General features: G+C 43.9%; 1 protein-coding gene across 6 annotated transcripts in view; it reads left to right on the top strand.

Moving 5' to 3' along the window:
• The first annotated feature begins 20 nt into the window (after window positions 1–20).
• The window catches only part of DNHD1 (dynein heavy chain domain 1), an 84,033-nt gene continuing 71,137 nt past the window's right edge, over window positions 21–12,916 (top strand). For 3 of the 6 annotated variants that reach the window (XM_058446425.1, XM_058446427.1, XM_058446423.1), the window contains exons 1-6: window positions 39–450; window positions 554–627; window positions 905–1,742; window positions 5,543–5,716; window positions 11,734–11,937; window positions 12,016–12,126. In XM_058446425.1, the coding sequence (XP_058302408.1) occupies window positions 564–627; window positions 905–1,742; window positions 5,543–5,716; window positions 11,734–11,937; window positions 12,016–12,126 (1,391 nt within the window). In that variant the 5' untranslated portion in view covers window positions 39–450; window positions 554–563. Of the gene's footprint in view, window positions 461–550; window positions 1,743–5,542; window positions 5,717–11,733; window positions 11,938–12,015; window positions 12,127–12,916 lie in introns of all 6 variants that reach the window. The other 3 variants (XM_058446424.1, XM_032166725.3, XM_058446426.1) reach the window with 3 other exon arrangements.

Genomic DNA, 12,916 nt, shown 5'->3' with positions numbered 1-12,916 from the left:
TGGCTCCCCCGGATGCTCTTGGGAAAGACTCGGTCCTTCTGGGATCTTGTAACGGTTCTAACAGCTGGGTGCGGGTGGAGCTGCGGGTGAGTCCTTGGCTCGGGATCCATTTCTCTTTGTTCCCTAGGACCCGCTCTCGCCCCTGTGCTCAGGACCCCCTCCCACAGAGTCCGCCTCCTCTTCCCCGGTCTCCCAGCCCCCTCCTTTGCCTCTTCATAACGTCTTCCCCTACCCGCATCCTGACCGTCATTTGCTGTGCCTGCTCCTCGGCTTTCTGTCTTCACGACCTCCTTAGCCTGTGGGCGAAGACGTCATGGGACTGGGGCTTTGCTGCCTTTGAGTGACGACCTGTTAACCCGTTTTTCAGGCGATCGCCAGCTCGAGTGCAGATTCCTTGCTGTGACCGAGGTTCAGAGTGAGCTCTGTCAGTGTGTCAGTTTGCCTCTTCAGGTGATTGCACGTGCGTGTGCGAGTCTCTCCGTGTATGGGTGGCTATGATTAGGATGAGCTTCAGACTGGAACTCAAGTCTAAGTTCATTCACTGCTCCAGCAGGCACTCTTCAATGAAACCTCATCAGCAGATCGGGCTGTCTTCCTTTGCCTTGCCTCCTAACCCCCGTAGGCCAGGTGAGGGGGGCAGGGTTCTGGGAGGTAAGAAGGAACTCTTCTGCAAGGAGGGCTCTCACCTCTATCTTAGGCCTGCTCCTTACCAGTCTTTAGGGAAGCAGTAGGGAGGGCCTGAGGGTCTCAGGAAAGGCTCTCTGCTGGTCTGGCTCTGCTCTGTAGCTCCATCTATTTCCCTGTCCCAGGTCCTTTCTTCCTCCTAACCCCATTGACTCTGACCATCCCCTGCCCAGAGCCTGAGGTCCCTTCTCTGGTCCCTCTCCTGGGCTGGCCCATGCAGGTGAGGCCCAGCATCTGGCATCCTGGAACTGGCAGTTGGAGCCTGAGCTGTGGGCAAGGTCACTTCGACAGCAGTTGAATGCCCAGCTCCTCATGGTCCCGGAGGAGAGGAGGGTAGGTTTGTCTTCTGATGAGACATCATCTGATGCCCTTAAGTCTTGGCACTCCATATATGTCTTGGACAGCAAAGAACAGCCCTTGGCCTGCCAGCAGAAACAGAGACAGTTGGTGAAGCCAGTGACTGAGTCAGAGCAGCCCACAGTGCTGGAACTCCTGTTAGCTGAGCTCCGAACTCTGTTCTCAGCTGTGTTGCAGGACAGTAGCCCTGCAGCTTGGCGCTATCTGCATGCAGTACTCGGTCTACTGCCTCCATATCGTGAGTTGCTAGTTGGCCACCTTGATTTACTGCCCTTCCTGGAGCAGCTGTACTGCTGGGCACCCTGGGTCCAAACCCACCTCCATCTGGACCTGCTAGGTGCCATTGTCCAGGCCTTTCCTCCAGACAGCTCTTTGTTAGACAGTGCTTCCCATGCTGACTGCTGTCCCGAGAAGCGGAGGCTCCATCACAGGCCCCCATGCCCAGCTTGCCCTTTTGTGCAGGCCCAGTGGAGTAGGCAGCAAGTAAAGGAGGAGCTGGCCACCTGGCTGCAACCATTGACACTGCCTGAGCTGCAGCGCTGCCTGGGCATTGTTGGTGCTCAGGTGGCCCTAGAAGAGGCTGTGTGGCTGGATGGACTTAGTCTCCTTCCCTTGGCACTGGCAACGGACATCCCTGTACAGTATGAAAGCAGTGACACTGACAATGCAGAGGAGGAGCCCGTTGGAAGAAAAGAGACCAGGTAAGTGAGGGACTCAGTTTAGGGCTTTGAGCAGAGGAGAAAAAGGAGCTGTTTTATGGGTGCCCCTAGGGCCAATTGGAAGTTTAGATCCAGCTCTCTGTTTATCATAGGGATTAGCCCAACTCCATGCAAAGCTAGTGTGAGGCTACTTTCCTCTTCCTTTTTCTCTGCAAAATAAACTCAGTGGTGTTAGTGTTAATCCCCAGAGAGAAATACAGAAATTAATGAAAATCAGAAGTCAGCTATGAGGCAGCCAAAGCTTTAGAATAACAGCTTGACTTTTCAGTTTCCAGGCTTCTTTCTTAGATGATGCCAGAAGTCTCCTTAATTCTTTTTCTATAATTCATTCATAATCACTGAACATTGCCTGGGCCTACCGTGAGTTGATTCCTGGATGTTGGGTCTCTCCCTCAAGGTACCCCTGGGGAATGTGTGTCTGAGTGTCCTTCCTACATGTCTATGTGAGCTAAACCAGCTCCAAGGCAGAGTGGAGATGGCAGTACTACTGGATAGAATTTCATTTTGACCCTTCCAGAGTCTTCTTCTTAACCTGCCAATGTGGGCACTCTGGCCGCTTGAGTGATATTTTTTTCTTTGGTTTCTCTCTCTCTCCTCTTCTTTCTTTATTTTTTTGAGATGGAGTCTCATTCTGTCACCCAGACTGGAGTGCACTGGCATGGTCTCAGCTCACTGCAACCTCCGCCTCCCGGGTACAAGTGATTCTCCTGCCTCAGCCTCCTGAGTAGCTGGGACTACAGGCACGTGCCACCATACTCAGCTAATTTTTATATTTTTAGTAGAGACAGAGTTTCACTATGTTGGCCAGGCTGGTCTCGAATTCCTGACCTCATGATCCGCCCACCTCTGCCTCCCAAAGTGCTGGGATTACAGGCGTGAGTCACTGCGCCCAGCCCTATTTTTTTCTTTTTAAAAATATCTGGCTATCAGAAGAGCTCTCTACAGGATTTCAGAATGCTTACAGAGACCTTCTCTTCTCAGCGTTCTTTAACTTTCGTTTTTTTTTTTTTTTTTTTTTTGAAACAGAGTCTCACTCTGTCGCCCAGGCTAGAGTGCAGTGGCCTGATCTTGGCTCACTGCAACCTCTGCCTCACAGGTTCAAGTGATTCTTTTCCCTCAGCCTCCCGAGTAGCCGGTATTACAGGCTCATGCCACCACGCCTGGCTAATTTTTGTATTTTTAGTAGAGACAGTGTTTCACCATGTTGGCCAGGCTAGGTTTCCAACTCCTGGTCTCAAGTGATCTGCCACCTCGGCCTCCCAAAATGCTGGGATTACAGGCATAAGCCACCGTGCCCAAGAGAGTTCTTTAACTTTAGTCTTGGAATTCTCCTTGTCCTCTGGCCTCATTTTCTAGACAATGCTTCGTAGCTGTCTGTGGCACATTTACTGTTCGGGAAGAAGGCTAGTTTTACCTTTAATTAAGCTTGGCTTCCTTAGTTTTTGCTGTAAGTTTATGGCTGGGTCAAGTCTTTCCATTAAAGCCTAATGTTAGATAGATAGGCAGGATTCTGGGGCCCTAATGGAAGGTGGCCAATGCCACAAATTTATGGTAGCCCTATCGGAATCTTTTCCTTTTTCAAAGAGCTGCCCTGTGCCTTGAGTACAAGTTTCCTTTCCTGGGGGAACTTAACTGAATTGGCATGGGCTGAGATGTTGGGAAGGGATCAAGTTCTTTGCCCTCCCTTTGAACCTGGCAGTAAACCTCTGAGGTCTAGCTAATATGGCTTAATTTGCATTACATTCTACAGGAATGGCTTGCCGGGCATTCATTCATTCAATAAGTGTTGGATAGCTACATTTATTAGGATCTGCAAGACGCTAGGGATACAGAAGTGAATGAGACAGGCTCAATCCCTTCCCTTAAGGTATTACAGTTTAGTTAGAGAGATAGAGTTAAGTTGATAACAAGTAAAATATAATTACAAATTGTAATAAGTGCTATAAAACAAAAGAATACTGTCTTTTGCCTGGCTGCTCCTCTGGGGGTGGGAGAGAGAGAGAGAGGGAGTGTAGTTAGGGGAAAGTATGTGTGGGGAGTGTTCAGGTCTAGATTAGATTAACAAAAACATCAAACAGAGTTTCAAGGAGGAGGGAGCAGTCAGTAGTATTACATGTTAAATGAGACAAGTAAGAAGAATGAAAATGTTCATTGGATGTAGTAACAAGGAAGAGGTTAAGTTTTGTGGGGAGGAAGCTAGATTGTGGTGCATTGAGGAGTGAATGGAAGATGAAGTGGAAATCGCATTTTACAATTTTTTTTTGTGAAGCTTAGCTTGAACGGAAAAGACAAATAGCAGGGCAGCAGCTTGAAAGAATTTTGGTGTCTGGGTAGGGATTTTTTTTTTTTTATAGAGAGATGCTTATATCCCTTAACACAGTGCTTGAGAAGTAGGTGCTCAATAAATATTTGTAGACTAAATGAATAAATAGACCAAGGTAAGAAGAAGAGTAGATTAAAAATATATCATAGAGAATAAGGGGTCCAGAGCACTGATGGAGGAATCAATCTTACAGAGAAGAAAGGATACTTCTTCCTCTGAAATTGGGGGACAGATAAGTGTGGGGGAAGGCAACTGAAGTTGAGGGAATTGGCTAATGGCTAAAAACTTCAGCTTTCTCCAGGCAGGGAAGGAGACAGAGAATGGGGTGGAACTGGGAGCTCAGCAGGGCTTGCATGGAGTTAGGGATAGCAGTTTGAGAGGCCTGAAAGAGGTAGCTGCCTGAGGACTTGTGTGAAGACATCAGAGCAGAATGAGCCCACAGCTGATTGGACACCAGGAACCTGTAGAGGAGCAAATGTCCTTGGTTTTGTGATCTTCTGAATATACTATATCATATAGGACTTTGCTGAGAAAATGAACCTATAAGAGCAATTATACCATTTAAGATGTCCTGATCCAACACAACAGTTCATCAAGGACATATGTGTAAAGGTGATAAACCATATTGTTGATATGAATTCTAGAATAGGATTGCACTGTTATCCCTGGGGAAACTTGTGTTGATCTAAGTTTGGGTCAGTTAATGATACTGGTATATTCTGACTGGCTAAGTCTAAGTTAAATCATTCCAGAGTTTTTTGTGTGTGTGTGCCCTCAGGTCACCCCAACTGAAAATTATTAGTCATTCACTTTTGAGTTATTGGTAACTAATTTCCATACCAATTTTGTTGGCCAGAATGCAGAAGAGTAAGAGGATGAGTGTAGTGGTGCAGGCTTGAGGGGGCCACCATTGGATCTTGGCAGGAAAGGAAAGAATATGAAGCTAGAGGTTGGGTGATGGTAGGGGAAGAGCAGAAAATGTAACAGGCATGGAGATCATTCAGGGTTGGAAAGCAGGTATAATGGAATCAAAGATAGAATATTAAATCTGAAAGGCTAAGAAGGTTAAGCTGGGAGGGGAAGTCCAGTACTGTGGGCTTACAGAGCAATGAGTTGGGAAAATAAAGTCTTCCCATTATTTGTACACAGTATTATGTAATACTGACTTCACGGTAATTACAATCAATCCAGAATAATTGTTTGTTTATCGGAAAGGGAGAGGTTGCTCACACACGTTTGTGTCAATATTGTTGCCTAACTGTGTTGCATGATATGCTATATTTGCCCAGTATGTGGTATCTTTGAGTATAGATGGTAGTCAGGCTCTGACAATGCCACGTCAGGTCTCCTCAGGCACCTGATCTAGCTCCTCCTTTCACTAGCCAACAGTGGCAAGGCCTCCCTCTAAGGTACTTGACTTTTTGCTCTGCCTTTTCTCTCCTGACTTTTTGTCACACAGGTCTCAGCTTGACTATGAAGTTCTCAGGGAAAAGGCCTTCCAAAAGAGCAGCACCAGCTTTTCACCTGAGACTTCCTTCCTGGATAGCCAGGTGATGACTGCTCTGAAGACGGAGAGATACCTGAAGAAGATCCACTTCCTCTATCTCAATGTGGCTCCCAGCCGGTACTTTAGGTGATAGCCTATGTCCAGGCCCCTTCTCCTCCCCCTGCCTGGTTTCCTTCTATGCTATCTTCCCCCTCCTCTTTCTCCACGTGCGCACCCTTCTCCCTGTCCTTTCTCCACATACTCCTCCTCTGACTCCAGTGTCCCTCTTTCTTCCCTTCTCCTCAGCCTCCTCCTCCTTTCCACTCTCTACCTCCCTTTGCTTTCATAGCCTTTTGTCTTACACATCCTTTTCTCACATTTTGCTCTTTCTTCTTTATTCTATCCTAGAATAATAGAAACATTTGTTCATAGCCTCAGAAGTAAATTTTATGGTGATTTCTTCCAACTCCGATGGAAGAATCATGTGTTTGTTTAAATCTTTGCAGTGTCAGGAAAATTTTTTTCCAGGTATCTTATTCCTTAGACTGAATCAAAATCTGCATTCTTTTAACTTCTACATCCTGGTTCTAGTTTATCTACGGGGCTATAAAAACAGGTCTCCTCCTTCCCCATGACTCAAGAGATATTTATTCACTTCCTCTCATTAGATCCAAATCACACCTGCTTTTAAGAATTTCTTCTTATTATTTTGAAGCACTCTGTCACCCAGGCTGGAGCGCAGTGGCACAATCATGGCTCACTGCAGTCTCAATCTCTCTGGCTCGAGCAGTCCTCTCACTTCAGCCTCCTGAGTAGCTGGGATTACAGGCATGAGTCACCACACTCGGCCAGTTTTCTAAAATTTATTTTTTGTAGAATGAGGTCTCACTGTGTTGCCAGGCTGGTCTCAAACTCCAGAGTTCAAGCCTCAGCCTCCCAAATTGCCAGAATTACAGGCATGAGCCACCATGCCTGGCTCAAATCTCACCTATTTTAAAAAGCCCTATTCAAGTCCATTTCCTCCCAGAAATAATTGTAATAATTGCCTTTAACCAAACTCTTCATTATATTAGGCACCGTGCTAATAGACTCATGACATGTGTTACTTAATCCTCATCTACCAGGTAGATGCTATTATTATTTCTATATATGAGATGAGTGGACTGATACATAAGAGAGGTTAGGTAATTTATCCAAAGCTACATAATAAGTGGTGTAACTAGGATTTAAACCCAGGACTATCTTAATCCAAAAGTTCATGCTCTTAAGCAGTATCTAATACAGCCTCCCAAAGAACCTTATTTCCTGCGCACACTGATCTCTTCAACTTAGGTAGCACTAATGATCAATATCATTCATTCATTTACTGATCAATTCATTTAATAAATGTTCGCTGAGAGCATCCTGCTGGTTATTAATTGATTGTCTCTTGATTCTAATTCTCCTCCTCCCTCTCTGCTTTGTGATACTGGGGCTGAGATTCTGCAAACTTTTTCTCTTTTTTCAGCTGGCTTCCTATTAGGTTTGATTAAGGAGAGTGCTAGGAGACTGGACAGCAAGATAAGAGGGGAAGGGACTTGCTGCTTCGTTTGCTTGCTCTTTCTGCCATCATTGCCTCAGCAATGGTCTTTCACCCTGGCAGCAGCACTCTCTTTTTTTCTTTTTTGAGACAGAGTTTCACTCTTGTTGCCCAGGCTGGAGTGCAATGGCATGATCTTGGCTCACGGCAACCTCCACCTCCCTGGTTCAAGCGATTCTCCTGCCTCAGCCTCTGAAGTAGCTGGGATTACAGGCATGTGTCACCACACCTGGCTAATTATGTATTTTTAGTAGAGACAGGGTTTCATCATGTTGGTTAGGCTGGTCTTGAACTCCTGACCTCAAGTGATCCACCCGCCTCAGCTTCCCAAAGTGCTGGGATTACAGGCATGAGCCAACGTGCCTGGCCCAGCCAGCACTGTCTGAATCATCCTCTTCATAACCCTGAGAGATACCAACACCAGCTGGTAGCCCCTTTCCTTCAGAGTTCCTTTTGTTGTTGTTGTTCTTTTTTTAGACAGTCTTGCTCTGTTGCCCCAACTGGAGTGCAGTGGCTTGAACACAGCTTGCTGCAGCCTCCACCTTCTGGGCTCAAGTAATCCTCCCACCTCAGCCTCACATGTGACTGGGACCACAGGTGCCTACCACCATGCCTGGCTAATGTTTAAATTTTTTGTAGATATGGGATCTCACTTTGTTGCTCAAGCTGCTCTCGAACTCCTGGGCTCAAGCTATCCTCCCTTCTGAGCCTCCCAAAGTGCTGGGATTACAGGCGTGAGCCATTGCACCCGGCCCCATTCAGAGTTCTGAGTCTCAAGTCTGCAAGGCCCCTCCTCCAACCTCATAGCTTCTAATAACCTGAACCTCTTCCATTTGTTCCTCTAGTTCTGGAGCTGTTTTTTAAATTATTATTATTTGTTTTTGTTTTTGTTTTTTTTTTTGGAGATGGAGTCTGGCTCTGTCGCCCAGGCTGGAGTGCAGTGGCTCGATGTCTGCTCACTGCAAGCTCCGCCTCCCAGGTTCACGCCATTCTCCTGCCTCAGCCTCCCGAATAGCTGGGACTACAGGCGCCCGCCACCACGCCCGGCTAATTTTTTTTGTATTTTTAGTAGAGACAGGGTTTCACTGTGTTAGCCAGGATGGTCTCGATCTCCTGACCTCGTGATCCGCCCGCCTCGGCCTTCCAAAGTGCTGGGATTACAGGCGTGAGCCACCGCGCCCGGCCAATTATTATTATTATTTTTAAGATGGAGTCTCACTCTGTTGCCTAGGCTGGAGTGCCATGGCGATCTTGGCTCACTTTAATCTCCGCATCTCCGCCTCCCAGGTTCAAATGATTCTCCTGCCACAGCCTCCCAAGTAGCTGGGATTACAGGCACCTGCTAATATGCCTGGCTAATTTTTGTATTTTTAGTAGAGACAGGGTTTTGTCATATTGGCCAGGCTGGTCTCGAACTCCTGGCTTCAAGTGATCCACCCACCTCGGCCTCCCAAAGTGCTGGGGTTACAGGCGTGAGCCACCGCGCCTGGCCTCGACATCTTTTTAAAAACACATTCTCTTTATTAAATTCACTTTGTCGAAATGCCTAGTATGGTTTCTGTTTTACTGACTGGACCTTGACTAACATGGTACTTGGTATTATGAGTGGTCCCAGGAAACTAGCCTCTAATATAGGATCTTCTTTGGTTTGGTAATGTCCTTGGCATAAAACAGTACTGAATTCCTTGCTAATGGGAAATAGGATACTAGTAATCCATGACACACAGTGGCATCACAATTAATTAAATTATCGCTTGTGGTTGAATGTGATACTGACACCTAGTGGCTGCTACACTTGACTGTCATGGCTGTAATGATAGGAATGGTAACAACGTGGGATGGAATGCCTACAAACCATAGTGGAGAGCTTACAGAAAGCAAATGACAAGCTTAGGGCTTTAAACTATCAACATCTTTTATAATTAGAGAAGCATCATGATCAAAGACAATTAGGCACATAAAGAGACAAGAAACTATTGACAAGAGAACGAAAAAGGCAATGGATGATTACAGGGCCAGGATCTGCCAAAGAAGGAAACCCGTTGCAGTGAGTTCAGCATTTGGCGCTGCTTTTCCCCATACAGAGGGACCTCTTAGTTCCTCTCAATATAAAGGTAGTTAAATGTCAATTTTACTATGCATTCCTGAGATACTGGAAAGAGGAGCCAAGCTTTCAACAGACTCAGGGAACTAAATGAGCAAAAGGTGCAGTTCAGGTCCCATACCAAAGAGGAGGTATATTTCTGGTTCCACTTTACTCCTGTGTTGTAGCCATTTGGGGTCTTGACCCAAAGCCTGGGGGATTACATTTTTGGGTTCTCTGATGTGTTATACAGATATTATATTTCATATATTATCCAGATTCATGTATTATCCAGATAGTTGGCCTAGTTTTTCTAGTTGTTCTGAAGTGGGAATGTTGGTCCAAATTTCTAGTGCACCATCAATAGAAAGAACTCTTTCACTTGTTGTTTCATTTTATTTATTTATTTGCCATGTAACAGATTTTTTTAATGTGTTTGAATTTATCAAAATTTTAATTGCATTTTCTCCAGTGTTTGATTTATATTTAGGAGAGAATTTATTCCTTCACCTCCTTTATTCTTTGAGTCTTTGCTCAGCTGTCACTCCCCCACCCTTACCACCCCATTTAAAATTGCACTTCCTTCTCCCCTGGCACCGCCAATCTCCCTTTGCCTGCTCTTTTCCCCACTTTCTGTTGTTAATTATGTTTATCATCTTCTCTAGTAGAATCAGGAAGGAGTTTGGGTTTGTTGTGTTTAATGATGTATCCTCAGGGGTTAGAACCATCTGGCATAGAGTAGATACTCAGTAATATTTGTTGAATGAATGAGTGAACTAATTGCCCAGATTAGGGACAGATTTGGTGGGGGTAGATGAGTTTAGTACAGAACTTGCTGAGTTTCAGGTGCAAGCAAGACGGAGTTTGAGATGTTTTGGAAACAGCTGAATGTTTGGGTCTGGGACTCAGGAAGATATTGATTTCCCCCATCCACTCTCTAGTATCATGTCGTACTCCAGTTGATTCTGAGCCCTTTGAGGACAAGGACTATATAGAAGTCATCTTTATGTTCCCATCTCTGACCACAATACTTGAACAGAGGGACAACTTGATAAATGGTTTAACTAAGTTCCATAAAGTCAGGGACTGAATTTTTCTTGAACACTGCTGTATCCTCAGTGGCTTACACACTGCTTGCCTTAATAAGCATTTGTAGAATGAGTGAATATCCTCCAAAGGAGTAGTGGCCATTGGGAATGAGAAGAGAACTCCATAACTCCTGGCCCTACACAGAAACAGCAACCTCCATTAAGTAGGTCATAGGAAAAGGAAATATCTCTTGGGAAGAGCCAGGGCTCAGTTAACATAGGCAGCTACACTGTGGGAAGCTAACTGGCCCACTGATTAAAGGAGGGGGCATGAGTCAGGTAACTTTGGTTTTAAATCTTGTATTCTTCCCTTAACTGTCTTGGGCAAAGCTTTAACTTCTCTTTGTTTCAGTTTTCCTATCTGTAATTTGGGGATATTAGTACTATACTTGAGAAACTTTAGTAACTTTGTCAAAAACAAAACAAGGTTTTTATATGACTTGACTTAGTGTATCCATTCTGGTATCTACCTAAATGTTCTTAAGTCACTTGCTTAACAATGTTTTCTAGAAAGTTGAGAGAGATAAGAGATAGAGGAGGGCTATTTTATCTCTTAGACATTATAGGACTTAGGATACAGCTTTTAAATTGCTAAAAATATATGTAATGCTTAAAAATATTGCTAGCTCTGATATAAAGAAAACTGAAAAATAAAAATTAATAAATGCTTTATTAAATGTATCTAAACATAGCATTATGCTAACTGGCCTACTGTAACTAGATACACCTATGATATCAATCTATATATATTGCATTTAATGTGGGATATAGGTGCATTTTGCTGAAGTAAGGGAACCCAAGACAAACTAAGATTTTAAGATGGCTCTGAAGGTACTTGTCTAGTTCATTAGGTTGCAATTTTCCTCTTTATTTGCCTGTTTCTAATTTTCTAGTCTTCCTCTGCTTTTCTCCAATCTCAGTTTCTCCATCAAATAACATTCTGATTATCTCTGCATGTCTTTCAGTACCCAAGTAGATATGTATTTTATCATTTCTAGAATGAGGATTTTTCACATTTCATCATCTCTAAAATTGTGATGCATCTTACAGATTGATGGAATATCTTATTAGAAGCATTTTTATCTTAGCATTTCATAAGATAATGCTGCAGCTTACGGTGGACAGTGTCTTAGATCTGATGGGATGTAAGATATCTGCATCTGGAGATATGAACTTCTTGGAACTGGCTAGGTGCCTTTTTCTTTCTTCCCATCTACCTTTGGCTTTGGTTTCTTCCCAATAATATTTGTTTCATCTTTCTAGTTTAAAAATCATTCTGTTCTCTTTCCCCCGTTTTCTCCTTTCTTCTGCCTGCCTTCCTGTTCCCCATTTTCATCTCCTCTATCCTCCTTTGGTCTCTTAAAGTCTGACCAAGTTCCCAGGGCCTTCACTGATCAGAGCTCTTTTTTTAAAGGCCTTACAGCCTGATGGTGGTGCCACCCGACAAGGTGAATCCTGAGCACTACATCTTCTCTCCCTTTGGGATCTTGCATGTACATCCTGTGGAAGGTAGCGAGACGATGACACTGGGTACCTGGCACCATCACTGTGTTCTCTGGCAGCAGCTCCAGTTCATTCCATTCTTTAAGTATTGCCTCTTACGCAAGTCCTTTACTTGGTAGGTAATGACGGATGTGTGATTTGGGGGGAAATGGATGACCGCAACAGTATATTATCACTGACCTCTAATTTCTAGTTGGAAGAAGAATGTGAGATTACAGGGGATGCATCGACTCCAGAATTTCCTAGAGAATCATCTGCTCTTGGCTGTGCCCCACTTTGGAGCTGGGCTACTCCATATTAGCAGGTGAGGTATTAAAAACACAACTTCATTGAGTTTTTAAATATTAGTTTTACTAAAGGTAATAGTATGTTTGTTGTAGAAAATCTGAAAGATACAAAAATGCACAAAGAAAAAAACCTTTAATCCTACCAACCACTATGAACATTTTGTTGCATATCTTTCTAGTCTTTTTTTCTATCACATATACAAAATGTGATCATACCTTACATACTGTTAAATAACCAGTTTTTTCTTTGAACATATATTCTGAACTAGATTATATTCTATTTCATGAATATAATATATTCTCTATGGAGAATATATGCAATATTCTCCAGGTAATTATATATCTTAAACCACTTGCACTCATGTAATTGTGTGTAATGTCAGATCTGGGGGTCTAATTCAGTTGTTTGAATCCAAACTCTCTGTTCTTTCCAAGATATTACTTGGATTCTATTTTTTTTTTTTGGAAAAGGTTGATTATTCCTATTTTCAGTATTTCCTTGCTTTCCCTACACAACTCCTCAGCTACTCTTAGGTATATTCTGTGATAGAAGTTGCAAATTCAGTTGCCTAAAGGGCCTAAGCAGGAAGCATTGAAGGAATGCAGTGGTTTAGGTGGAAGACATTAGGGAGCATAGGAACTGCAATCTGGAGACTGCATCTAAAGACGATAGTCACTACTCATTTCCAACTAATTTCTAATTGTTGCTGTTTGGGAATATAGGTCCAGTGTGATCAGCCACCGTACATTTCAGGATTTCCTAGAAGTCCACATTTTGTTATGAAATTTCTCACTTTTAACTCAAAT

Source organism: Hylobates moloch, unplaced genomic scaffold (assembly GCF_009828535.3).
Source record: "Hylobates moloch isolate HMO894 unplaced genomic scaffold, HMol_V3 SCAFFOLD_11, whole genome shotgun sequence".
NCBI classification, from domain to species: domain Eukaryota; kingdom Metazoa; phylum Chordata; class Mammalia; order Primates; family Hylobatidae; genus Hylobates; species Hylobates moloch.
This window is presented reverse-complemented; position numbering and strand designations above follow the sequence as displayed.